At 41.8% G+C, this 27456-nt stretch overlaps 2 protein-coding genes across 6 annotated transcripts in view; both read left to right on the top strand.

Annotated features, from left to right (window-relative positions):
* pafah1b1a (platelet-activating factor acetylhydrolase 1b, regulatory subunit 1a) overlaps positions 1–9591 on the top strand; it is a 36338-nt gene extending 26747 nt beyond the window's left edge. For all 4 annotated transcript variants that reach the window (XM_015367675.2, XM_015367676.2, XM_015367678.2 and 1 more), the window contains 5 exons: positions 808–910; positions 1696–1924; positions 4196–4297; positions 4607–4763; positions 6062–9591. In XM_015367675.2, coding sequence (XP_015223161.1) covers positions 808–910; positions 1696–1924; positions 4196–4297; positions 4607–4763; positions 6062–6135 — 665 coding nt within the window. In that variant the 3' untranslated portion in view covers positions 6136–9591. The remainder of the gene's footprint in view (positions 1–807; positions 911–1695; positions 1925–4195; positions 4298–4606; positions 4764–6061) is intronic.
* Positions 9592–11638: 2047 nt separating this feature from the next.
* mettl16 (methyltransferase 16, N6-methyladenosine) overlaps positions 11639–27456 on the top strand; it is a 30229-nt gene continuing 14411 nt past the window's right edge. The window contains exons 1-4 of one of the 2 annotated variants that reach the window (XM_015367847.2): positions 11639–11755; positions 13615–13743; positions 25625–25809; positions 27147–27287. In XM_015367847.2, the coding sequence (XP_015223333.2) occupies positions 13616–13743; positions 25625–25809; positions 27147–27287 (454 nt within the window). In that variant the 5' untranslated portion in view covers positions 11639–11755; position 13615. Of the gene's footprint in view, positions 11756–11839; positions 11940–13614; positions 13744–25624; positions 25810–27146; positions 27288–27456 lie in introns of those variants that run through there. The other variant, XM_006641034.3, reaches the window with a different exon arrangement.

The raw sequence follows: 27456 nt of genomic DNA, 5'->3' as shown, positions 1-27456 counted from the left end.
ATTTTCTAACCATCTGAGCTATAAGACATTTTCAAGCTTGGTGTATTTTCAGGGCATGAGATCAACAATAAAGACTAAGGGATGTAGTTTTTAATCCATTTTAAATTTTGTGTGCTTTCAAGCATGTCTGTATACATGTGAATGGAGGGAATCAGGGAATATTTTGCTGATTATTTTTCTGTGCCAGTTTTATTCTTGTCCTGCTGGAGAAATCCAGTGTTCACCGTGATAAATTTCTTTAACAAATATGATACAGACACTCCCTACGGGCCGAATTGTTTGGTAGTGGATTATGAGATTTGTGTGGCACTTTTCAGGCATCTAGCTTAATTATCCTTCTGAAGACAAGATAACGTTCTCTGTGTGGTTCTGTTCATATTAAAGCCTGCTTTTTATGGGCTACTTAGAGTTTCATCATCTATTTAGCTGCTTAAAGACGGCAGCCTGTGTAATTAGCTTTTTTTTTCTGGAACAAAGCAACAGCAAATTGGTCTTCTCTTAATTTAATAGACTAATTTATCTAAAACCTTTTTTGTCATGTCTGTTATTTCCCATTCATTATAAAATGACAGTGTTTCAGTGTGTAAAGAAAATGATAAATTTGGATGAATGTTAGGTCATGTTCTTTCTTAAGTTATAGTAAGTCCTTAATTTTCTTCATGTATAAAGGCATACATACAGTATATCTTCAGCATCATTCTTTGAGTAAAATGGATCTCATAGTCTGTTTGGTGTTTACACTGATGGATTTTTGAATATTTAGTTATGATGGTCACGCTCTTAAATATCTGTTTGCTTTTTCTTTAGGACATGACCACAATGTTTCATCGGTAGCTATCATGCCCAATGGAGATCATATAGTTTCTGCCTCTAGGGATAAAACCATTAAAATGTGGGAGGTAGCAACTGGGTGAGTTATAATGAATTTTATGTAATCTTTAAAAAGCCATTTTAAATTTTGTGTATGATTTTGCAAACTTGGCAATTGGAAGAGATATGACTGTTTAGTAGTTGTAAGTAATACCATAGTTTGTATCTTCTGGGAGAAGATGCAGTTGATCAGAATTGATTGTATGCTGATGCTTTTTAGCATGCATCATGTAGAGGTTACTTTGCAAGAGACTTGTTTTAAACGTCACCTTTATTAACTTCCAAAACCAAGCAGCATTTTCCCCTGATCATTTGGAGACCTTGAACACTTTGCATTGCATATAACATTTTATGCTCCAGTTAACACTGGGGCTTGATTGCTCTAGTTACAGTAACACTCGCATGATTTTTTAAAAAGAATTTCTGGTGCTCCAATCCCAGCTGCACTGAAAAAAGCACATTTAGTTGGAATACCAAAAAAAGAAAACAAGCAGTTCCATTAACTGCTCTTTTGTTTTCACTGTATAGTGGGAAACACAGCATTCATATTTTTTAACAGAAAGGGTTGAAAGGGATTAAATTGTCTGTGAGCTCTTGTCATATTTTCTATTACGATTTTACCAGGAATTGGGTTTCTTTCTGTGGGATCTCTAGCAGGTGCTGTAGATGAAGTGGTCATTTTTATTTCTGTTAGGTGCACTGCTTTTTCAAAGGCAGAGCTGGGTCTTCTGTTCTCGGAAGTTGTCCCCGGGAAACCGGTTGTCCCTGTTGCTGGTTGTGCACAAGTCCCACCGAATAGCTGACATCTACGCTCCCCTTCCCTAGGTACTGTGTGAAGACATTCACAGGCCATAGAGAGTGGGTGCGCATGGTGCGGCCGAACCAGGACGGCACACTGCTCGCAAGCAGCTCCAATGACCAGACGGTCAGAGTCTGGGTGGTGGCGAATAAAGAGTGCAAAGCAGAGCTGCGGGAACACGAGCACGTGGTGGAGTGCATCTCCTGGGCCCCAGAGAGCTCCTACTCCACCATCCTTGAAGCGACAGGATCAGAGGTCAGCACGCTCCCTCGCCTCACCAGCCAGCCACTGGCACTTATCGGGCTTGGGAGAGCTTATTGAACCACACGAGCGTCTTTAAGACACAAATGTCCCACGCTCAACTGGGGGAATGTGTTTCAGGACCCAGACTGGCTCTTAGGTGCTCATTTCATCTGGACATCGAAGCTGGAATTTGCTTTGCAATGGATCTTGTTACGGATCTGTTTCGGCGGCAAGACACAATATCTTTCTCTGTTTTTCATTTCATCTTTGCCTGCCTGTGAATCGGCGCACTCTTATGGAGTGATCTTCCAAATGTTCGAATTAGCATTAGGCGTCGGAAAGCTTAATTCTGGGCGTTAAATGCTGTGGAAATTTTTTGCACAGATTGTTTTTTCGAGAGATTATTCCAAATGCATTGTTCTTTGAAGTAGTACCCCCCACTGCTTTCTATCCCTCATTTTCTTGTTTTTAACCAACGGGAAAGTGACATGATCATGTACAGCTAATAATCTCTGATTACATTTTAGTCATACTGACAGCTAATATTTCATTGCCTTTGCCAAATTAGTTCTTACTTATTGCCAATTTATACAAGTGCCCTTTTGGAATTATGAGCAATGGTTGCCATGGGTTTCAAATTTCCTATCTTTGATGCCATTGATACCACACAATAACTGCTTGCTGGGGGTGGAGAAGGGAATTATCTCAGGTGCCCCCTGCTGGGCTTGCATTGGTACATCTTAAAAACAAGTTATGTTCCAGGATCTACTGTATGTTTTGGGAGCTAATCTTTTTTCCTGTTTCATTTCCCTTAGTAAAATTTGATGTTTGTGTTATTGACCCTGATTCTCCCCTTAGATTTGCATTTTTGAAAGAGAAACTGTTTAACTTATTGGTGGATTCTTTAGTTATGCTGTATTCTATTTTCTTAGTTTATTTAGCAAATTGTTAAATTAGTATAATAGTAAAATATTTAAAGAATTTTTAGTTGTGGGTAATACAATCTAAAGACATGGTATTCTCCTTCCTTCACTGGTGAGTAAAATTAGCTTTTTCTGAAGAGATGTCTCTGGCAGTTTTAATGATAAACCATTCTAATCCAAATCACAGCATGTCAGATGCAATTAAGCAAATGACTATAGCAGAATATCATCAGACTATTCCTGGGTGGTGGAGGTTTTTTTTAAAAAAACACCCACTTATGAATCCTGTCATTGTATAGGAAAGTCTAATTGGTCTGATGTTCAGTTATTATATGCATCCTTTGCATCTTGTAAGTGAAATGGGAGTTGCTTTGGATGAAACAAATGAATAAATTGTAAATGGTGGTCAGTTAGGCTTTAACGTTCAATTTTGTTTACATTGAGCCAGTAAAATGTTCATTTAGCCAGAAAAGTCAGTGTACTTATCTAAGAAAGAGGAGAGATTCTGAACTGAACTTCTTGTAGCGTTCAGGAATTGGTTATCTTTATACATATGAATATGACCAAACCCTATTACATGGAGCCTTTTTTCGCAGTTAATCCATTAATTGGCCGTAATGCTGCCATTTGTTGAACTGGGAGCTGGTTAAATAACAGTAAGACTGAAGCACCTGGTTGTACAAAGAAGTAGACTGTTCTCCAAAACTCCACTCACCCTTTTCAGATAGTTAACTACTAATCGAATATGTAGGTTTCTAATACTGATACTTAGTGAAAGGAGAGAGGGAAGCTTTGTTTATCGCACTCTCAATGCCCAAATTATGGTGGGAACATGCAATGCAGGCTTTGTTTGAAATGTAGCACAAGGCGGGCTGATTGTGAAAGCCAGAGAAAATGTGATACTACAGAAAACCCAGATGCCCCTTCTGTGTGGGATTGAATTGCCCAGATGGGCCAGTGAGGTTGTCAGGATACATTTATGTAGAAATGTTACACACAGAAGGGCAGATTTGGATTTTCATGTTCCAAGCACTAATTTACCCAGTAAGCCTAACTTGTAGTATGATGCAGTAAGTCTTTCTTGAATGAAGTCAGTTTAGACACTAGAAGTCAGTTTAAAAATATTCTAGTCACACTTATGAGAGAAACAATCTGGTTTGAAAGATTGTTTTAATGCTTAACATAAACAGCTTTAAAAAACAAATTATTTTAAGACAAATGGATAAAAATGACTACCATAGACTACCATAGAATACTTGCATTTTTTATTTGTTCAGACATGATGCTCATAGAATAATATATGGTTTAAACAACAAGCAATGGTAACATCTCTTGTAACCATCTCTTTTCCTTGGTGTAGAATAAGAAGAGTGGCAAGCCTGGACCTTTCCTGCTCTCAGGCTCAAGAGACAAGACTATCAAGATGTGGGATGTCAGCACTGGCATGTGCCTTATGACGCTGGTGAGTGGAGCAGGAGATGGCTTTAATAGTCCATTCAGAGCAGAATTGTATACGAACGATGGTGCAAATTTATTTTTTGTTAGGTGCTAATTTTTATTTGCTGGTTTATGCTGAAAGAAAATATACTGTCATCTTTGAATAGTCTGATCTGTGTTAATCAAGAGGCGTGCTTTTGATTCCACTAAATTGTTTTTGCCCTATGTTTCGAAGTACCTTGTTTCAACTAGATTACTTATTTCTCTCCTGCGAGTGAGCATTAGTTTCCTGGGTCCAGGCCATGCTCAGCTCTGGCTGTCCTGTGTCCCTCAGGTTGGCCATGATAACTGGGTGCGCGGAGTGTTGGTTCACCCTGGAGGAAAGTTCATTGTGAGCTGTGCTGATGACAAGACTTTGCGGATCTGGGACTACAAGAACAAGCGGTGCATGAAGACCCTGAGTGCCCATGAACATTTTGTTACCTCTCTGGGTAGGTGCTGCTTAAGACGTGGCCATATCAATATCTAAATACAGTGCAGCTGTTGAGATTGTGAGAAGGCTGTAGCAGTATCCAGTACCAAGTAAAAGGTTCATGACTTATTTATCTTTAAATGAATAAATCACTGCAAGAGCTAAACTATGAGGTTTATCTCTTAATTCCTTTGATCTTCAGTCCACAATAGCCACTGTTTACTGTTGACTAATGGAAGATGGAGACGTTGTAGTGGTTTGTTTTCTTTGTTTTGTTGTATCGTTACAGTCAGATGCCTTTTTCAGCCCCTTTGCCAGACATTTCCCTCTGGCTCAGATTCACAACAGAGAATTTCAGAGTTACAAAGATGAACTAAGTGCATAATAAATCCCAGTGCTTGGACAGTTTTGTGCTTTGGTTCATGCTTGAAGCACAAATTCTTCAGCAAATGAGCACTGTCCTGGGGCCAGGACGGAGTCCGTTACAACAGAAAAGCTTGGATTTCCAGTTTCTCACTATCCAAGGCTTTAGAAAGGATCGAGGCTATAGAACTCTCTTGAGATGTTGTATGATATGTAGTGATGTCTGTGGAAAGACTGTCTGAAATGTACTTAATTTATGTCTCTTCAGAAAGATAATTCCCTTGTTTGGTTATTGATGATTATACTTTGCTTATAGACCTATCAGGTCCTAAAAGAATCAAGTCTTTATTTCCATTTTATTTAACAGAAGTGTTGGTGGTATTGTCAGAGATTTCTTTCTGTGGGAGTTCAGGTGACTGCATCTGAGGCTCAAGAGAACCAGTGAACAGACGCTAGCTTGTTCAAGTGTACAATCAGTAGAAACTGATGGAATCCTATAAGACAGCCTCTGTAACCTAGTGTAGAAGATGCGTTGGTTAATATATAGCTTGTTTTGCTTCCAGCAGTGACCACTTCCATTAGCCTGTAACTTTCAAAACAGAAATCCCGTTGATCAACCTCTTATATGTCTATTCAATGTATTGTTTATACATCTACTACAAAAAAATATTTTCCTTGTAACTTGTTGAATTGATATTGAAAAGTTGTTATCCTTGAAATGTACACTAGGAATAATGCTTTAAATTGAACAATCAAAAAACGGCATTGTAATCCTTGTAATGAAACATTAAGGTTTACAGGAATAGATATAACTAAAGTTAAATGTAAATATATCCAGCACAGCAATAAGAAATCAGTCTTTGACCCTTCTTCTCTATTCATGCAGAATTCTACAGGGCTACAGCAGCTGTATTTGTTACTAATGGTCTTTTTCACTTTTTTTTTTGCTTGTAGATTTCCACAAGACGGCTCCTTATGTTGTGACTGGGAGTGTAGATCAAACAGTAAAAGTGTGGGAGTGCCGCTGATCATACATACTGCACCCCACTCCTCCCCTTCCCAGCCCACCTTCCTCCTACTTCTTCTCCTCTGGATGCACTCAAATACCATGGTTATTACCCATCGCTCTGTTTAAATAACTATTGTCCTTTTATGTAAATTATTCTGGATGTAGATTGAGCTATTAAATGTTACACAAAAAAGTATTCTTGCATGGTGAATCCAAAATTGTATACTGTAAATTTACATAACGTTGTCTAGAAGTACCATAGGTTTAAGAACACAGGCTGGAGTTTCACCTGGCCTAACCTAAAGAAGGCAGAAGTTGACTGGGTAATTAAAAGTAGGGCACTAAACTGATAATTTAATGACAGTGTCGTTCTTATGTGTCAGATTATTTTGTCTCTTTTTTTTCCCCACTGTCGTAGTCTGTTGGTGCCTAGATCGGTGACCTCTTTGAGAAAACGAAAAACTATAATCCCTCCGTGGAAATTTGATTGTCTGTGGGGCTCGTTTATGGAATAATGTGTAGCTATGTAACATCACTTCTGAAGTGTGCTTACCATTCTCTTATTGTGAAACTAGATAATATATTAATGACTGCATCTAAGAATGTGTTTCAAACTGTTCCGTCGTGAGACTATGGGGAATTAAACTTTGTACCCTTGTCATGGCATATGTCTAAACTACAATTGGAAGTTAACCAGGGGAGAAGGTTGAATTAAATTACTCTGCCTGAATGTGTGCTTTTTTGAAATAAAAATACTACAATATGACATATTTCAAGTGGCATCTCAATTAATAGGCTAGGCATTGGGTCAGCATACCAGGCCTTTCACTTTTTAAATGTCCAACCTTTAATCTGGCCACTTCAGCCAATGCTGTGTCTTGGATCTTAATAGTTAACAAGCTCTGCCCTCTAAAAGTTGGGTTAAGCACCTTGTCTAAAGCAGCCATTGATTCACACAATTTTCTTATCATTAAATAAACTCCTCACTAAATCTGAACAAGTTTTAAGTAGCACCATTTGGAATTTTATACGATGCAGTTTATTGGAGATATTTTTTTGTTCCAGATCACTTTCGCGTATGAACCTCTTCCTTGTTTTTTGAGTCCACGTGCTCCTCTTTCCACCAATTTAACCATTATTTGTTTCGTGTTTGTTTTATTTACTACACCTCTAAAATCATGTTACTTTGTTGAGGATCAGTCGATCGTTAATGCTGCATGACAGAAGGGTGTGAGCGAAGAAGGCCGAGGAGCTTGGCTGTGTAACAATGCCATGTCCAGGTGTGCCATTCATCCTAGCCAGAGACATACAGCGTGACAAGGGTTCAAAGTTCCCCTTTAACAGTTGTTTGTTAGGGGATGTGCAAAGATCTCTCCTTGTAGAGAAAGGAAAACAAAATTGGAGCAAAGTGGTTTCTACAAAAAGTGCACTTGTTCTTGAAGGAGAAAAACGACAAATCTGTCAAGTAACAGGGACTTTTTTTGACAAAAATCTGAAACAATTCAGTATGTAGGTACTGCACTTGGATTTCTATGATCTTACTAGAGAAGCAAGCCTGTAATGGTAACTCCTACTGTTAAGGAAATTTCATGCAACGGTTTGTACAGATCTCTTGACTTGGCTGTCTGGCTGTAGTGTAAAAGAGCCAAATGCAGACTGTTTGGTGAAGTTTTCAATATGTGAGTGCCAGAGGCCCATTCAGACACGATTTTAACGGTCTTACGACTGGCACTTTTTTTTTCCTTTTCATTCTATGATCTTTCTTCCAAAATGCAAAACAAAAGGAAATGTAAAAATTCCAGCATCAGGCAAACCAACCGAGTTTTTATGAATATACAGCTGCTGGCCTAGCACTGAAGAAAAAAACAATTAACTTGCACATCCCTGCCCTTATTAGGTCTTTGGTCTGCTTTGACTGAAGATTTAAGAAATTTAAAACAATAAAAATGCATATGCAGATATCATTTTAATTCGCCTTTTCATGAAACTGCAATTATATAATAAAGAATTCCACTGCTTAACCAACCCATTATCTAGCTTCTTTGCCAATTTCCTGTTGTGTGTACTGTAAGTAACTGCTGCTGAAATCTGTTAGTGAATAGTATGAGATCTGTAAAAGTCAATACAGTACTGCTGCATGTGAAAAAATACTGGGGATTGAACTGTCTGGGAGGGCAACACCTGGTTGGATGCTTGCTCCATGTAGATGACTTCAGGCTATATTAATGTTCTTTTAAAAATTCAGAGTAAAATATAGAAAATGCCTTTCCATGAACAGTAGGGTAGCTGGACCAATTGATTGCTGTCTTACCCGAACATTTAATAAAGAATGGTTACATCCCACCAGATGGATCAATCATGATAGCTGCAGGCAGCACTACCGTGTAGTCAGATGACTTGGGTTGTGATTTGTATGGAGGACAACTCCAGAAGAATACTGACTTTTTTTTAACGGGATTTGGCAGATTATAAGCCCAGAGGGATAAGTGCCCCAAAGTGAACACCATTGATGCCTCCTGTAGTATATGTTCCTGTTTGGAGTGGCGTTCTGCAGACCTCCAAGTCACATTTCGTCACTTTTTTTTTTATTTCGATCATACTGAGGAGTGGGGAGAGGTGTATAAAATCGGTCTGACTGCATTGATACTGCACAGTATATTGTGTGCCCAAGTACTGTACGATGAGAAAAAAAAATTGCATACTAAGGGGAGGGCAATTTTCCCTCTAAATGTTTTTGTTGAGCAATTTTTATTTTGTAAACTACAAGGTGATTTGATAAGCCAAAAAGCAGGGGACTGAGCAATGTAGACAATTCCTGTCGTATAATTCCCTCTTTCTAGACTTCTAGATTTTTTTCATGTGGTCTCCACGGATTTACACTTTATTAACGAAGCCATAATGGCAGTTGATCAGATGCAGCTCCCTGGCAGTAGGCAGCATTCAGCAGATGATGCTCCTTGGGAAGGTCCTTTGCAAGATGGGGATCTGCCTGGAAGTTACCAACTATTCCCACCTGTTTCTTGAGGATGCCTCTCTCTGACCCAGCCGTGGTACATTTCGACAAATTGAAAGAGTTGGGGGGGGAGAGAGCGGAGGCAATATTTGCCTGTAGTTTTCTAGCTACTAAATTAATGCTATTGCCAGATATGCTGAATATTGTGTTGAGGAATATCCTGTGAATACAGAACAGTTGCTCTTTTCACAGATCTTAAGCCATTCCTGCGCTGCACATGCCTTATGGATAGATAGAGGCTGAACGGCAACTTGATTCGTTTTGCGTCTGTTGGTCCTTCACTGGCACCAAATCCATCCCTCTGCTATACCTGCCTTGTGAATAGATCGAGGGCTTCAGACTTCGCCGCTCTAACGGGATTTTTGCTTTCATGGTCTCTCACTGTTCACACACAGTAAATTGTTAACAATATATCTGGATGTCATTATTGTTTGCAACATAATTAAAAAAAATGTGTAAATATACCGTGTTCTTATTTTCTTTAACAACCCATGGCACTCCTGAGGACAGGATTTTTACAGCTCTCACTTTATTTTTAAGTGTGCCCCTTCCATCTGAACACGATGATGTGCATCGACTGATAGGTTGATCCTATATTTTCACAGCTAGAGGCTTTAAAGCCATTTGATGGGGAAGCATTAATTAGTGCTACATACCCAATAAGCATATGGAATGAGAACTCATTCCTGTTGTCTCATTGACATTCAATGCATTGTTGGAGCATCTAGAATACCAGTATAATAAGTATAACTGACCTAATTGTGGTACAGTATATGCATATTGATATGAAGAAATATTATGTAAGATTTTGAAGCATGTCGTAACATTGAGATACCAATATAATTCAGTCACAAGCAGCTCTCTGCTTTGATCAAAGAATTTCTCGTAGTCCTTATTTCTGTCTATTGAGATGAAACTTTTTTCTCATTATTTTTGATGAGATCTCATATTCTCAATGATACAGCTTCGGGATATATAAATTAATACATTTCATACGGCTGGGTAATTAGATCATCCCACAATGTGTTAAAGACGTTAAATATTCATATTTATCCAATGTATTTTTAATTATTAACATGGGGCTTGGTGATTAATCACCATAATGGCTTCAGAGATGATACACTATCTTTAAAAAGCCTGCCTCGGATGCAGGAAAGGTCACTAGTCAAAGTCGTTCAAATGAAAATACCCGGGAAACTGAATAAACGCTGGGAGACACATTTACTACAACTATAAAACCGCCCCTCTCATGCGTTTGTAGCACGCATTCCATATTAATGTTTCAAGATCCAGAGAGGAAAGGCGTCTTAAAAAAATCCCCATTTCTTTGCGGTATTCTGTGATCTAAACGTGACCGGAGTCAAAAGCCATTTTAACAGTAGAGGCTGCGTGTGTGCAGGTGCCGTGAAGGAGGTACTTTGCACAGCCAAAACGTTTTTTTTTCTACTTCGTGAAATTAAATCCCACCTGTTCCTACTGTATATTATACTTGAGACGGAGAAAATAATACATCACGTTATACACTTAATCGATTACTGGCTAATTAAATGAAATATAATGAAGTGAAATAAGATACACCATCAGTAGCTATTAAATTTATGTATTTATTATTGGAGATTTGGAGACATTTTCGACTTTATTAAACGTATCGGCGCTGGAATTATTTTATACCGTGTACCGCGGTTTTGGAGGTACGGAAAGCGCATCGAAAAAAAGTAAACACGATACGCACTTCGCAGGCAAGAGAATTTATAGTGCAGAATTTAAAATTAGTGAAACGAGAGCGGTTTTTTATTTCAGACATTCAGTGTTGAAACCATCCATTATTCATACAGCGCTGCACGTTTCACACCTACACAACACTCATTTTTTCACTCATTTCGCCTTAATTAAACGTCTTCAGCCAAAAGCGTGCAGGAGACGGGCGGGGGTAATTTAAGGGAGTGTTAATTAAACGTCCAGCAATTATAAACAGCTCTTAAATTCTATGACACATCACTCTGCTTTTCACACGGAGGGGAAATGCATATGAGCTGATGCACATCTGTTAATTTCAGATGGTTTACGTACACCAACGTGACCTGTCTTAAACCTTAACTTTGTATCCGAGGCGGCGCCAAACAAGTAAAGAATATTTTTTTTATTTCTGTACTAGTAGGACACTACGGAAATCACGCTGGTACTTGTTCTCTCCAGTACGGAATAAGAAGCAGTACACAAGGCTAATGTTATTTATTCTTTTATTCCTGGCCTGATTTATTTTAAATACACCATTAGGTTATTCTGCACAAAGCGTTAAATCAAATGAAAACGTTATTAACGTTCTACCCGTCGATTGTCATGGTTTTAAAGATGATCAGATTATGCGTTTTGAAAGAAAGGTTACCCACATGACCTATCTATTATTGCAACCATCAATCACATTTTTTCCATGAGCCGTGCGGCTCTTCGTGCCGTACGGTGACGTCATCTCCAGGACCCCAGTGTAACGCTCTTTCCCCTTGCCGTACAGCCTAAACGTAGAACTGACGCGACGAGCTTGCATGCTTGCGGTTACTTTTTGGGGAAAAAAACTGAAGGTGCTTTAGGATTATTCTCCTCCATCTCAGCAGCATTCACAACACAGGTGCGCCTCATATGTATTTCATTTTCGACTTGCTTCGAAGGGCCTGCGCAGCGCGAATTTCGAAGTTTGCGGCCTTTTTATTTTCCGGAGAGAAATTGTAGGCCCGAGTGCATGTGTACTTCCAGAGGGTTTACGAGAATAGGCTGTAGCCAAGCATGGTGAACAGGAAGATTGGTTCCTTACGGTAATAATACTGCAAGAAACGCATACGGACGAAATGTGTGTTCCTATTGCACTCGGATATAGCTTTACATAAAAATATGTTTTTTCATTCTTAGACACGTTTTCGTACTATACGATTGTTGAAACATCCCATAATCCCTTAAGGAGAGCAAAACCTTTAAAAGGTAACAAAGTTTTGCCGTATTCACCGCACAGCAGCTGAAGTGAAACCTTTTTTTATAGGAGGTTTTTAAACATGATGATTTCATTTAACTTGTATGTTTCCCACTTGGGTTTAAAGCTGTTGTATGCGTGTTCGATTCGTTTGAAGCTGTGCAACACTGATCCCAGAGCGCTAAGGGTTTCTTTATATGCTGGAGTTGCGAGCAGAGATAATTTGTTACCTGTTAACCCCTGGAAATACTCCGTCATGTACCTAAATTCTGAATGCTATGGCCACACACAACTCTAGGCGTTATCGCTGTAATTGCATTGCGCGTTCTTTTCTCTTACGTAACTTTAAAATGATATAAACCCTACCCGTGATACCCGTGTTCGTAATTTTCCCTTTTTTGAAAGTTAAAAATGCATCATCTGCGGTGAAACATGACCTACGAGTAAGAACAGAACAGTAACACCCTGGTCCATCCAAAACAAAGTGGAAGGCAATTGCATCACTACATAATAGAAATAACATGCAACTCTTAAATTCCGCTTACTTCTAGTATTATAGAATATTTAACACAACGAAATGTCCCTCCTTGTGCGCCGTCCAACCATTTTAAAAGCACAATGCATTTTACGGAGTTGTATAAAAGACCAGTACCAGCTGCAGAATGTGACAAGGTCTGACTGCGTCTTCACCTAACCTGCGGCCATTCGTTAAACCGTATTAAAAGTTAGACTGCAAAATCTAAAAATGGTAAATACTAGTAAACGAGTTATACAGTATGCTTACCAAAACCCCTTAAGAACCTAAAAAATCAGAACTGATAAAGTATCGGTTTTATTTTGTGACGTTTAACATATATTTATTCATCCTGCGTGTCTTTAATTCAAATAAACAATATACCCCGCTGTGCTGTTTCCTCATCCAAAACAAACTAGTGAGCACATTTTCTGCTAAAGCACGTTTCCACGCAGTCTCTCTATTATAGTTGTGGAAGTAACATTCGGTTCTTTCAGAATAGCTCAAAATGAATGTGGCGGTGAAAAATAGACACCGGGCCAGAAACCTCACATGGAAGATCTGAAGCTGGGGGATTTTTTAAATGTACACAAGTGGTTATCAAATGTAGGTTTTACCTAGCTGGGTGAGACTGATCTCTTTCAATCTAGGGCTACACTCCTAGTTTGTCTCTGTACCCCATTCAGAAAGATTGAGGACCTTTCATACCCATAATCCATATCCGAGCAACGTCTTTGTTGAAGAACCTTTACAATATGCAAACCAGTGAATTACAGATGGGGCTTTGGAAATAATTCCCTTCCCCCTCTTTTCTGCTCCGGATGAGCTCAGACAATGAATCCTGTTTCCCTACACAGCGAAAAGGGGACCTCTCAGGATATTGCCGATCACTGTCGTGCTTTGAATTTCCCAATTGTCGGCTGTAGCTGACAGACCTTGTTGATGCCCCTTCCGATTGATCCGTTTGTCTTAATTTTCCGTTTGCTTGTTGTTACTCCCCAACCCACAGGATGGCTCTGAACAGATCCATGCACCCCAGAAACAGGTACAAAGACAAGCCTCCGGATTTCGCCTACCTGGCTTCCAAGTATCCGGAATTTCGCCAGCATGTCCACACGAACCTAACAGGCCGAGTGGGGTAAGTCAGTCAGGGCACGGTCAGCAGGGGCCCTTTGTTTGGATGTTTAAAAAAGAAAGTATGTTCTTAAATCTGGCAGAAGGATCTTGTGTGCTTCCTCTCCAGAACGTTTTAGAAAAACACAAGCAGCAGCTCTGTCATTCAGTTTCTTGACCAAGCCCTGCCATCTTTTGTGAATCATTGACAGGGAAATCGGGGAGTCAATGAGTATATAATTGCTCCAGATTGCACAGGAAACCTACAAAGATTTTTAATGGCTGTTAATGGTAAGGAAGTTCATCCCTCAATGTTGAAATGCTGAACTGTGGCCAGTGGCTGTTAAAAGGCAGGCTTTGGACATTTCTTTGGGATGTTGTCACTGAGATATAAGAGCAATTATGGGCAGATAAGCAAAAACAAAATGACTGATAACTAATACTAATTGCATTAGGCTTTCAATTACATGAATGTTACTTTTAACCACAGGCAGAGAGTTTTATTAATTCTCTGAATAGTTTTGTTTCTTTGGCATAACAAAATGTTGAGTGCAAGTCATGCAATTTATTAAACGTACCATGTGCTCAATGTTTGGTGTTTGAGTTGTTAAAATTGCCAACATGTGGTGGTTAACACCCTGTATGAAAAACCATATTTTTAATCAACACAAGAACAGTGAAGGATACCACCTTTTCCCCGTGTGAGAAAGACTGCCTGCTTGCTGTTCCCTTTGGTTGAAGGTTGTGAGGGAAGTTGCCCACAGAATGAGATGATCTGCTTCAAGAATAAGCAGTCCAAGGAAACAAGGTCCTCATTATTTGCAGGCCATGTCCTGCAGGGCAGTCTCAACACCATGATCTTGCTCAGGCTGCAGTAAGTGCAACATGAGTAATCCCCCAAAAGAAAGGAGTCTTGTATGCACCCTTAGAATGACTGTAGCTCCTTATTTGCATGTAATGGTCTACATGCAGAAGTTAAGGTCCAACGTTGTTCCACATACACAGCTGAGAGGTGGAACTAGTTCAAGCAGGTTACTGTGTCAGCATGCATAGACTGCAAAGGAACAAGTAAAGGTTTATTCCATGCTGAAAAGAGAAGAGAAGCAACGTTCAGGCTGTGGAGCCTTCTTCAGGTGTGTGACACACCTGAAGAAGGCTCCACAGCTGAAACATTTTTTTTTCTTTTCTTTTCAGCCTGGAATAAACCTTTACTTGTTCCTGAGAGGTAGAACTGCTATCCTCTGTTGGCCAGATTAACCCCTGCACTGTCAGCAGAGAAAATGTTGGTATGTTTTATGTACCAGTGAATGCTGTTTTATCCTTGATGGACTTGACAGTAGACACTGCATGTGGAGATGTCAGGGGAAGAGATACGATGACGGTTGAGTTGTTCAATACAGAATGTGGGGCAGTGGGAGGGTGATAATGTGGGGAGTAATCTCATTGAACACAAAAATGGTCTGGTGCACATAGACACCAATCTGGAAGGGTCATGCAAGACTTCAGCCTGTTAGGATCAGAGTGGAACATCTTCAATAAGACTATGACCATTGCTATGCTATGCTTCCTTTTACTAAGTGTCTTTAAAATGGACTTCTAAAAATTGAGATGTATCATCAAGAGACAGCCATGACTGGTCAGTCTTCACCAGCTGGCTACAACTGGGCAGGAAATGGACATCTTACCACAGGCTGATTGGGTTTGTGCGTCAGCCTTGCCCAGGTTGATTTAATGCCCAACGAGGTCAGACCCAATGCTAACTTTACCAACTTTGTTTTCATTTTTGACATGCTGGAAACGTGGCACCTTTGTTCTCATTTTCTGTTATTTTGTTTTGATGTGAGCATCTGATTAAATCCTTGAGAACTTGATTGTGTTCTTGCATGTCTTTTGCACATCAGCCAAAGACATTTCCTGTTATTATTTGGTGCAGCTCTAATGTCCTGTCTGAGCCGCCCTGATTACTCTGCTGTGCAGGGGCACATGGTGTTGCTCTGGACACAGCTGCTGATGTCAGCACATGCAGATCTGATTGGTCACCTCTCAGTCTAGACGAGCAGCACTGATCTCTGTCTGGCAGACAGTGCACATCCTTTTTGATTCCAAGGCTTGAATCAGTGGCAGACTAGAAGACTTTGGGGAAAAATTGGAAGGAGATATTGGAGAGTTCAGGCGCACATTGCGTATGCTGTTAGATCTGGTGTTGGTGTTGTTTTTTGTCAGACTTTTAGGAGGGAAGGATTTACAGATATTAAAATCAATAATCCTGTGAAACTCCGCTGATCCTGTGCCTGTCCCATACAGGTGTCTGTTATAATTAGAAGCTCAATGTCCTGCTGCATCCATCAATCCACAGCAGGCTCAGCTAACGCAGTGGTTTGACAGGGGTAACTGAGTTTAGCCGTTCAGAATTTCTTCAGTACAAATAAAAAGGAATTGAAAATTAGTTACTGGCGTTGCCCTTTTAAGGTTGAGATTTCCTGGGATATTGCTATGGAATTATCCTGGGGATTTGGCTCGAAGCCTTAATGTAGTCCTACCCTTGTCAAGTTCTTCTTAAAGACCTGGGGCAAATCTCAGGATTTCTTCAACAAAGGATAATGTCTTTACAATGGTAATCAGAAGGGAAAAACGAAAGTCCTATCTAGGGCTGCCTTCACACATCCTCCTCTTGAATGTATGCAAAAATATTGTTTGTGTGATTTTTCGCTAATTCTAACCGACGCTGGTGTAATACACAATAGATTACTGCACTGGTGTGTTTAATGCTGTAAAGGAATAAGCTGAGCGTCTTCATCTTTTTCTTCTTCTCTGAAGTATCTTAATAAAAAAGGAATTGCAGAGAGAGGCTTAATTGTCTTCCTTCCTGATTTAAACCACTTATAGGGCTTGTTTGGGAAAACCATTTTCCAATTTTTATTGTTCCCATTCTGGTTCTTCTTCTTTCTCAAGAAGTTCTACAGTTAAGGAGGGAAAGAGTGGGGCTGGGATCATTACCATTAATTAGGCTATTGCTTTGAGAGCGATTTCAAAAACTCTTAACAGGGGGTGGTCAACCCTTTATTAACATAATGTGTAAAATGAGTCTTATGGTCCCCGAAGACAGTCTTACCAAAATATGATATTGCAAAACAAATGTGTTTTTTTTGCAAAGTTAATGTATTTTTTTTATTTTCTCCTTCTGCATGAGAAGACGGAACCATAGTGTTTTAAATGAGCCATCTTAAAACTCCTTAATTATGCACAGGCAGTGAATGTAAGAAATGTGGAACATGTAGAACATGGAGTCTGAAATCTCTGGATGCAGCTCCTGATCATATTCCAGCAGGCTGAAGCTGCTGGACAGTCCGGTGGGCTCAGGGTCCTCTCAGTGGAGTATCAGGTGCAGGGGAGATTGTGTTAATACTCATATTTATTAAAGCAGAAATGCTCTAATTCACATCTGCCTTTGCACTGAATACACCTGCTGAACAGATTTTGCAGAGCCTTTGGATTGGGCAGTCTCCTGAGCCGTGTGAACGTGTTCTGACCAGCAGACTAAAAGCACAGCAGAGGGGGAGTTAAGACTCCTGCTGCGTGGCAGTTTGGTCCATCTCCAGTTTTGTGTGCTACAGACTGATCTGAGCCCACGCCATCTGCTGGATGCTGTGAGCTTCCCACTTTAGGTGAAATTGGCATCGGGTGAAATTGCAAGTATTTTTTATGTATTGCATCCTGTTTCATCAGTGGGCAGCACAGTGGAGTTCTTCTGCCTCAGACCTCTAGGCTCTGATGGACCACTCTTGCCCGAGGTGCCTGTGCGTTGCTGCAGGAGTGAGCAGTTTTCTGCTAGTGGATAAATGTGCACATTTGATTAACACAATTAGTACAAGAGCTGGAAAGCTGAAATGGATCAAAACGCTGTTACCAAATAAGAGCTTTGCCTGTTTTCCCTATGCAGAGTGGAATAGCACGCTTGGAGATATATCATTCCTTGTTTTGGAGATAGCTTTGGCTGGCAGACAAGGAGCGCTTAACAGAACAGGCTGGGGGAAGGGTTGGGAAATTTAAACAGTTAGCTGAAAGCTGTTACAAACAAGGAGAAGAGGCAAATGGCAGGCTTGGGAGAAGTCAAGGTTTTATGTGTGTTCTTCTGCCACAGGGTAGTTACATTGCGAGTTTGGAAATCTCAGATTGCTGGTAGACAACTCTCTGCTGAGCCTTGAGCAGTCTCTATGCAGCCTTTACATTCTGCAACACTAGACCAGACTAGATTGCTTCAGGGTCATCATGTACAAATATAATCTTCTTTTGGGACCATGCATTTTATGGCAGTTTGATTAGGTAGTTGTTTATCTGTCTTGGGAAATGTTAAAAATATTCAGACTATTTGCATGCTCCCCTAAAGGCATACGTCTGCCTTCCTTTGCAGTGTACTGTATTTCTATATTAACTGGGCCTTGTAATCCTAAGTAAACTGCATAATTGTAAAGCTTGACCAGATCGTGAACATTGTGTAATTGTGTGATAATTCACGCATGTATGTCAGTTCTTTCTTGCCCAAAAAGATGTATGCAACAGTATGAGACTGCTCTTCCCCTGGATCTGTGTGTTTTCTTACAGTTCATTTTCGCAATGCTCCTGAAACCGTGCTGCATAATATCCATTCGTTTTCTAACTGCTGCATCCAATTCAGGCTCGCAGGGGAGCTGCAGCCTGTTCGGCAAGCAGTGGGCCAAGGCGGGGTAGAGCCTGGACTGGATGCCAGTCTTATCGCAGGGCACAGACACAGACATGCATGCACTCAAACCAGGGACAGTTTTCCCTTTGAGCTTTCGGAGGAAACCAGAGCACCCGACGAAAACCCCCATGAACACGGGGAGCAGGTACAGACTCCACGCAGACAGCAAGACGGCACCCCAGGTCTGGAATAGAATCCAGGGCCCCAGTGTTGTGAGTTAGCAATGCTCACCACTGCGCCACTGTGCTGCCTCCAGATATAATATCAAATAAGTAATTCAGTGCACATTGTAAATGCTCTAAAAATATTTGAGCATTTTCAAATATTCAGAGAAACGGAGAACACCATTCTCCAAGCGCTGGTGTCCTGCTCCCTGTTTTCTCACTTGCGGAGCTCGGAGTCCTGTCATCTTTATTAAGACTTCTGACTGCGGCTGTGTGTCAGGTGCGATGTGTGTGCTGGCGATTTGCTCACAAAGGCCCGTGCTTCAATGGTCCAGCTCGAGCTGTCGGAGCTTCGGCGGGCAGGGCTGACGGATGGCGACCTTGGGGAGGCGTGGAGCAGGCAGCCGTGGAGCCAGCGAGAGGCCTGGCCGCCCCTGGGCGCCTGCCTGCCAGGGGCAGGGCTGCACTCGGCCTGGCGGGATGGCACCAAGTACAGCAGAGGGAAACGTCTTGCGTCTTCTGCCTGCACCAATGTTACTCGCAGGAGCTCTGCAAGTGCCATGCAAAATAAATAAATGAGCTGCAGCTGGGTGATGCCGTTGTCTTTGTTGTTGTTTTTTTATTTTCCCATGTGTTTGATCAGAAACGACAGACCAAAGCCCCGGTTTCTTTTTGATGAGCGATGCAGTGCCCGCTGTCTGCTCACCGATCGGGCCTTGGTGTCTTCCAGAGCGCGCTTTGAGTCGGGTTCTTCGGCAGCGCACCTGGTTAGAGGTGTGAATCTGCAGGTAGCCGAAATCGCGGGGTCCTGCCTTTGGCAGCCTTGCTGTGCGAATTCTGTTTGATGAAGTGATAAGGGGCATCTGCCTCAACGGCTTCTCCCTTGTATTTAATAACGAGAGTTGAAGCCCAACTGCTTGCTGCAGCTCACTGCCTTGGCTTGCCTCCTAATTAAAGGAGCAGCCCTATTTTGAGAAGCTGGCATTGGCAAGGTTTTTTTTTTGTCCACTCTGTTTCCCCTCTAGACCTCATAGCCGTGAGTCTGGAATCGTTTCCAGCAAACTTCATCCTGCTTTGTTTGAGAAGGAATTACAGCAGCTGACAAGAGGGTCTCTCCTTGGCAGGGTGAGCAGGAAGGACACAGCCTGCCTCCTGTTCTCCTGTGTGTGTGTGTACACATGTCTGGGAACAGCAGAACAGAATCTGCTTTCCTGCAGATCTCAGCTGTTCTCCCATGGCTCAGGGGTGGCGATCAAGAACCTGTCTTGTTCACAAGAAGTCTGTTGTGTTGATACATTACCATTTGTTATTCCAGATCTGCAGATCTGGAGTCAAACCTGCAGCTTTCTGCTTTGAGACTAAAGAAAAGCGCAGGATCTTGTCTTGCTGATCAGCAGTTCTGAACCTGGAAGCTTGACTGTCGCCTCCAGTGTACTTGTATACGTGCACAAGTCTAAGACATGCACAAGTCTTAAAACAAACACTGGATGCTGTTTTGCTGATAATCTGTCAGCATGGGAGACTCTTGTATGGTAAGCCAAAATTAATGGCATTACGTTTTATTAGTATTCATTACTTTCTTGCAAGGAGGAAATGTTGGGTTTATTAGGTCAGTGTCGGGAGTATGAGCCACTGCTGTCTTAACATTTTAGCAGACTTGGAATACACTGGGATAATCAGTTTTGGAAATGAGCATTTTATACAGGTTTTCTTTCAGCTAGTATGAGAATAAGGTCATCTATTAAGCAAATAAAGTAAAAGTATAATTGTTCCTCGTCTTTGTTGCGATGAATAGTCCAGATAATTTATTTCTTGTTGCCCACTTGATCTTGATTAAACAGGTTTTTATTATCCACATTTTACCTTCAACCACCCAGAGATGGACAAAATCATCTGAGAAAGCTAATCTGGCTAAATCGGCCCTTCCTGAGAAAGCTAATCTGGCTAAATCGAACCTTCACCTGGTGTATTCTTCCATCCTGTCTGTAGCATACAATTTGACTTTTCCACATACGCTCTTCCACATACGGCTCAATGTCAATGCTTTTTTTTTTTTTAGCGGTTCATTTAAGCAATCATCTTCTTGCAGTTGTAAAATGCAGGTTCATCACAAAGGTGTCCTGTTTTATTATGGTTGAGAAATGACTCCCAGGTGCTGTGATGCGTTAATCCTCCAACTCACACCTCCTCCCCGTTTCACTGATAGGGAAAATGTGATTAGAATCAAAGCCGTCTGCCGTGGGCAACAGAGATTTTGATGATTCCTGTCTTGGTTGTAGGAGCAGGACTTTGGTGGCAGACTGTGACGTGGCACAGATGTGCCCCCCATTGAAAATGCATTAGGACCCCAGTGGGATGTGGAGTCTCATTCTGGGCACTTGGGGAGGTGGGGAGTGTACGTTGGTGGGTGTGTGGTTGCATGTGTGTTCACTTACCTGTTTATGTCAGCATGTTGTGTTGTGTGTGTGTGTCTTGTTTTAGCATGGTGCATGGCCGTGATTGTGCTCGCTTGAGCGTGTGTGGTGTTTCTCTTTGAGCAGGAGTGCCGTTTTAATCCAGTTGAGTCCCACAGCAGGTGTGAGTTGCTGCAAGGAATTAACATCACTTAGACTCCTCATGCACAGTCATTCTTGTCACATGATTCCACAGCTGGGGCGATTCAGGTTCCTGGGGGGACTGTACCCTTCCAAACTGCATTCGATGTGAAAAGCGGTGCAAATGGAGCTCGTTTTCCATTTTCACTGGGCTGCTGCGCTGGGAATACAGACAGGAATACTGGAAGGATTGTGCTGTGTTGTTTTGGCACCTGATCTCTGCTGTCAGTTCCTGGCAATCAGACTGTTAGCTTGAAATATTAAGTAAATGGATTTTGACACATACATTGCAAAAACCATTATAGTCCAGTCAAATTATCTTAGCTCTGTGAGTGGCAGGCTGGTAATGGTTATTAACCAGCTTGCACAATAAAACATGTCCTGATCCCTGTTGACCCCACCTTTTCTCCGAAGTGATCGTTTTGAAGCGGTCGTCATTGTCGAAGAAAGGAATTTAGAGTTTACAGAGCGTTGCGTGCCCCTGTGTAAAATAAGAGCTACCCTTTAAGTCCTTGTGATAATGTACAAGTTCCTGGGTATAGCAAATGCATTGTGTGAGGTGTGGGTGTGTGGAACTGAGGGTGGAGCATGAATTTTGGGCTCAGATGTCTGCAGCGGAACAAAATGGAATTAGGAAGCATGAACCAGGAAAATTGCACCAAAAGCATTTTGATCATAGAGGTCTCGGTGCCATGGTTCTGAGAGGCATTAAAAATTTAAATACAGGGTGACATTTAATGCTCATTTGCAGACTGGTGAATATAGAATTCCTAAGCACTTTTATAAATCATGCATTGATCTCTAGATGGTTTTCAGTAAAGATTCATAAATAATACTGGACCCGTTGCAGTGTCCAGAATAGGTTTAAACAATCACGCCATCACCTCGGACATCCTGTTTTGTACCTGCATTTATATACTGGATCTCCATTTACATGGCATACGGAAATTCCTCTGACCTGTTGCATGGACCTGAATGTTGCTTTTTTAATTACTTAGGTACTGTTTTTTCCCAGTTTTTAATTTTAATTGGAACATTGTACAATGTTCTATTAGATCGCTCCAGTACTTAAGATGCTTAAGACCTCATAGACTCAGTACAAGGATGCCTGTGTGTTGGTACATTGATAATTTCATGCACAGGCTATTCAGATTTGATATTACATCATCTCCGTTTTGATCTTTTGTGTTGACTGAAAATTCTCTTATGTCCACTGAAGAAATAAAAGACTATTAATGAGACCCTTACATCATTGTCCTAAGGTATAGGTTTCAGAGTTGTTTCCTTTAGAAATAACATTTTTATTCCCATTTAAAGAGGCGAGAGGGAAATTCACAAAAGATAGAGAAGTAAATGCAAACAATGTGAATTAATTCAATGTGAATTTGCTCTGGGGAAGAGGAGAGAAGTACACTAATTACAAAGAGATCTTGTCTTTACACTGCAGTGAATGTCTGTAATAATGGGAAAATACTAGTGTGATTTTACCCTTTATGTGCTTCTGCAGATTTGACAGGGCTCTTGAGGGGTTTTTGATGATCAAGTGATCTGCAGTCAGTCCTGTTTGCTTAGCCTGGCTGTTACAGTTGGCACCACAGCAGTAAACATATATTAGAGGGATTGGGGTTTGTGCAGCAGGCTCTCTCTGTGGTGCTGTTACCTGTGTTGCCTCACTGTCTTAGGCATCTTCAAATGACTTCACCAAAGAGAAACAAAGCAAAGATTTGACTGTATTGTACTTGATTACAGAGGCTCAGGAGTGTACATTATATTAAGGTTATTTTGAACAAGGAGTGAGTGTGTCGGCAAGCTGTAACATTTATTAAAGGCATAGCCAGTGCCTCTTATTGTAAGACAGCCTAACATTGCTTTAAACTCGATTCTTATTGCACAGTAGTACAGCAGGTTTCATAAGCTGCAGGGTGGCTTCCACATTGTGTTGTTGAATGCAAAAAGCCGTACACTGTGTGTATTTGTGAGATGTGTCCATAGTAAGGGAGCAATCTCAAAATATCCAGCACTTCGGCTTTCGTAAGAGCCTCTAGTTTGTGAAACCTGAAACTTCTAGGGCCTTCCACAGTGTGTGTAAACCAGGGAATAAAACAACAGTCCTGGAAAGCCAGAAGGCTTCTGTTGTTTTTGCCTGAGCCCTTAATGAGTCGCTTAATTGGACGACCTGATGACTTTCCTTGCTTCTGAGGAGACCTGCTAGACAGTGGCACTTTAGGACTGGAGTTGGGCTCCCCTAACGTGAACAAACCACATGTTTTGGGGGTGAAAAAAAAACAATTGTACTTGCTAAATTCTAGATAGATTCTAAAAAAATCAATGCTAGGAGAAGGTTTATGACTTAATTTGAATGGACTAACCCTGCTGACACTTGGAAAGTGCAGATTCTGAGATGTGACAGCTTGATTGTCCTATAGGCTCTGTACCCCTACAGGCCAGCCATTGTTAAGTCTTATATAGGCCTGCTGCGTTGTTAGTAGAAGGCCACAAGAGCACCTTTGCCAGAAAGGCCTGGTCCTGCCACACCTCTGTGTGGAGGGACAGAAGCCTGGTGCTATCAAGCCATCTCTGTGAGCAGGATGACAGCATCTTCTCTTTGATTTGCTGTTGCTCTGCAGCAGTATCTCAAAGCAGCATTGTCGTATTTGTAGATATTCAACTGGTTTCTATGGAGACCGTGCTCAGAGCCCTTGTGTGCTGTTGCTCTGCAGCAGAAGACTGCCTGAAAGAAGGCCTCGCCTTTTGTAACAACAGGGGAAAAAAAAAATCTATTAGGATCTAAAAATAGGGGCAGGCCTGGATTCAGGCACCGTGTGTGCAGAGAATCATGGAGTGTATTGATCAGATCCAGCACTGGAAGCCAGTTGTGGGAGAGCAGATTACGAATTTGTGATGAGATGTATGTGTGGTGTATCGACACTCTGTAGAGGCCTGAGCTCTAGGGAGGGGAATACCCGGTTGGTAGTTTTAGTAATTATGTTCACTGTTTTGTACATAGCTATGAATAATCTTAGGCTTTTTGTTCAATTCACTTACCATTACCTAATGAAAGTAACAATTGAAATTGTTATAATACATTAAAAACAAAAACCCTCACTAGTTCTAATTGTTGGTCCCTACCCTGTTGGCATTATCTGAGCAATACATTCTGCTCTGAATATCAGGCTAGGGAAATGAGAGACTGTCATGTGGTAACAGTCCCCTTTAAGAAGGCTGAATGAATTGGCCAAAGGAAACTGACTGAAACCATGTGAAATAAACCACATTACTTCATGAACTGTTGAAAAGATAAATTCAACTTTGAAGAAAACATTTTTTACATATACGTATTCACAAAGCACAAAATGGGTAGATTGTATTTTGCAAATACTGTATTGATCATAAATAGAAACTTGCAGCTCTGCAAAAACTGGTCAGGTTTGCTGGTCTTATTTACTTATGTAAATTCTCAGAGCTGGACTGGACTCTGTGGTCAGTGGTCTTTGCAAGAATGTGACCTCTCATTTCCAAGCCACATTTGAATCTCCTTGCCTGGAGTTTCATGTGAGAGTATACAGTACGCAATTGGCCATGTCCGCATGGATTTTGTAGTATAATCTCTACCAGAAAAGGTTTTTTCACTGGGAGAAAAGTTTTTTTTTTTTATTCTGGCTGGTTTCTGGCTCCTGTTTTACAGTATAACATGCAGTGATTGAACAATAAGTAGTAATAACATCATCATTTTTGACTCACAGACATCACAGACAGCGCTCTGTTCTCATTGACTGCACTGACCTGCGATTGAGGTGTTAGATGATGGTCACGCCATCAGCTGGAAAACCTGGAAAACCCCCACCAAACCTTAATTTTCAGAAAACAATCGATTCCTTGCACAAACCAAGGAAACGAAAAGGTGCCAGACGTGTCGCTGCTGAATCCCGGGCACCACTGGAGGTGTGAAGGCACCTAAAAAAAGGCGTGTAAAAACCTTTGCAATCCGGATGGAATTGCCAGCATTTTTCCACATTTATTCCCAATTTCCAGGCCTAGGAAGATCACTGGAATCAAAGGGGAAATATGTTAGGAGGAAAACTGGAATAAAAACAGAGTTAACTGATTCAGTGAGGTATGAGTACATTGTGATGCTCTGCCATAGCAGGCAAATTCCCTTTTTATTGATATTGAATGTCATTCCTCTGAGAGTCAGCTGGTGAGTGTTTATGACAAAGGCTGCACAGCATCATCTGATCACTAACCCAGCTGGCTGTTATACTGGGTGGTACCTCTTCACAGGAACACTTTGTGTGTTAAGTGCCAGCCCTCTGATTCCCACTAGCAGGAATGAAAGCAGTTCTGGACCTGGGGCTGAGATCAGATCCCAGAGCCGGGTGAAAATGGCCCTGCTAGTGTTTGTTCAAAGGGGTCGCTGCTTCCTCACAGGCTCAATTTCAAGGACCCGGAGGCCGTGAGGGCTCTGACCTGCACCCTGCTGAAGGAGGATTTCGGGCTGACCATCGAGATCCCCCTGGAGCGGCTCATCCCGACCGTCCCCCTGCGCCTCAACTACATCCACTGGGTGGAGGACCTGATCGGGGGGGGCAGCCCGCACCGAGGCATCGACATCGGTGAGCCGGGGACACTCGCCCCCTTCCCCCCTTCCCCTGCCAGCCTGACGGGGGATAAAGTCCATTTATTTTCAGCCGTGTTTTTAAGCAGTGCTCTATTTGCTTGGGGCTTTACCGTCCCAGAACAGCAGGTGGTCGCAAGCTGACTTAAGAGCATGTTGGTGTTCCAAGACGAGCCCGATGTAGCAGGGGCTTGTGGTGAGAGTCTCTGTCAGGATGTGTTGGCTGGTGCTCAGTGCCTGGCCCAGTGTGCTGAGGGTTGTTTGTTCTTGCGAGCTAGATCTTGTTTGATCAGTCTGGCTGTAGAAGGCTGAATCCACATGCTCCGGTGTAATGATACGGGGTGGAGGGGGGAGGCTGGAGTCATTCTCCTGCTGCATTGTCAAGCTCGTCGACGTCCCCCGCAGGAACCAGCAGGATCTGCATGGAGGGTTTGGGGCAGTGGGGCATTGCCTTGAAATGCAGAGTGGAAGAGGCTGTATCCTCCCAATTAGCAAGTTTGTGGCCGCTGGGAATAACTGGTGGTATGCTTTGGGAGTCTGAAGATGCAGGGCGTCAGACAGTTTCTGTTTTGGGGTGACTGATGGCTGGCCCTAGCCCATTGCTTGAGCAGCTCAGTATTGTCTTGCATGCAGCACTGTTGTTGCTATCAGATAAAGAGGGTTGCCTGTTGGCAGTGGGCTGAGGGTGGTTTTGTGATCTCTGGGCAGCAAGTATTTTCAGTTCGGGTTCTAGAATCTTAAGTATTGAGTGGCTGCTGTGTTCTCAACATTTTTTTCCACATGAGTGATAGCTGTTGATATCCTGCCCCTGTGTTTTGGGGGTTTTGTTTTTTACATATTGCAGGTCATCAATAAAGACTGATGATGTCGATCTTTGTTTCTGCTTTAATTAGACCCACTAATTAGCCCAGAAACCATATTATTGAAAGCTGTGTGTCCTTCACAGACAGCTACTGCAGAGTTAATTAGAATGGAAAAAAGAAAGGTGATAACAGATAAGCAGAAAAGCACACAGACCACACAAAGTAAAACGAGAAGCACCACAAGAACAAAGGGGGGAAAATCAAACGATTCAGAATGCATATCATGCCCTTTTCTTGTTCTAAAGAACAATTCCTTTTTCTGGCGGGTAGTGCTTCCTGGTTTTAAAGTGGAACTGATTGTGCTTCAGTCAGCAGTTAGTTTAATTAGTCCAAGAAAACCATCTTGCTTGTTAGGTTCACTCCGATTCCAAGCCTTTCTCTGGAGCCCCTTTGCCTGCTGAGCCCCCTCCCCAGTCAGATGGGGCTGATCTGGCCAGCGTCAGAGCTGGTGCTGATGTACCTGTCTCCGCAGGCACAGGCGCCTCCTGTATATACCCCTTGCTGGGTGCGACCATGAATGGGTGGTACTTCCTGGCCACAGAGGTGGATGACATCTGCTACAACTACGCCAAGAAAAACGTGGAGCAGAACAACCTGTCTGACCTCATCAAGGGTGAGACTCCTTTCACTTTCACACAGCGCTCGGCACCGAGCAGCTCTCTTCTCATTTCACAAGAAAACACAAGGTAATGAAGCTGTGCAAGACAGCCGATAAATGCAAAGGCGTGAGGCTGGCCATACCTTGATGGGAAAGCTAAGGTTGCTGCTGGAAGTTGTGTTAG

Source organism: Lepisosteus oculatus, chromosome 26 (assembly GCF_040954835.1).
Source record: "Lepisosteus oculatus isolate fLepOcu1 chromosome 26, fLepOcu1.hap2, whole genome shotgun sequence".
NCBI lineage: Eukaryota > Metazoa > Chordata > Actinopteri > Semionotiformes > Lepisosteidae > Lepisosteus > Lepisosteus oculatus.
Note: the sequence above shows the minus strand (reverse complement) of the source record. Positions and strands in the feature narration are given on the sequence as shown.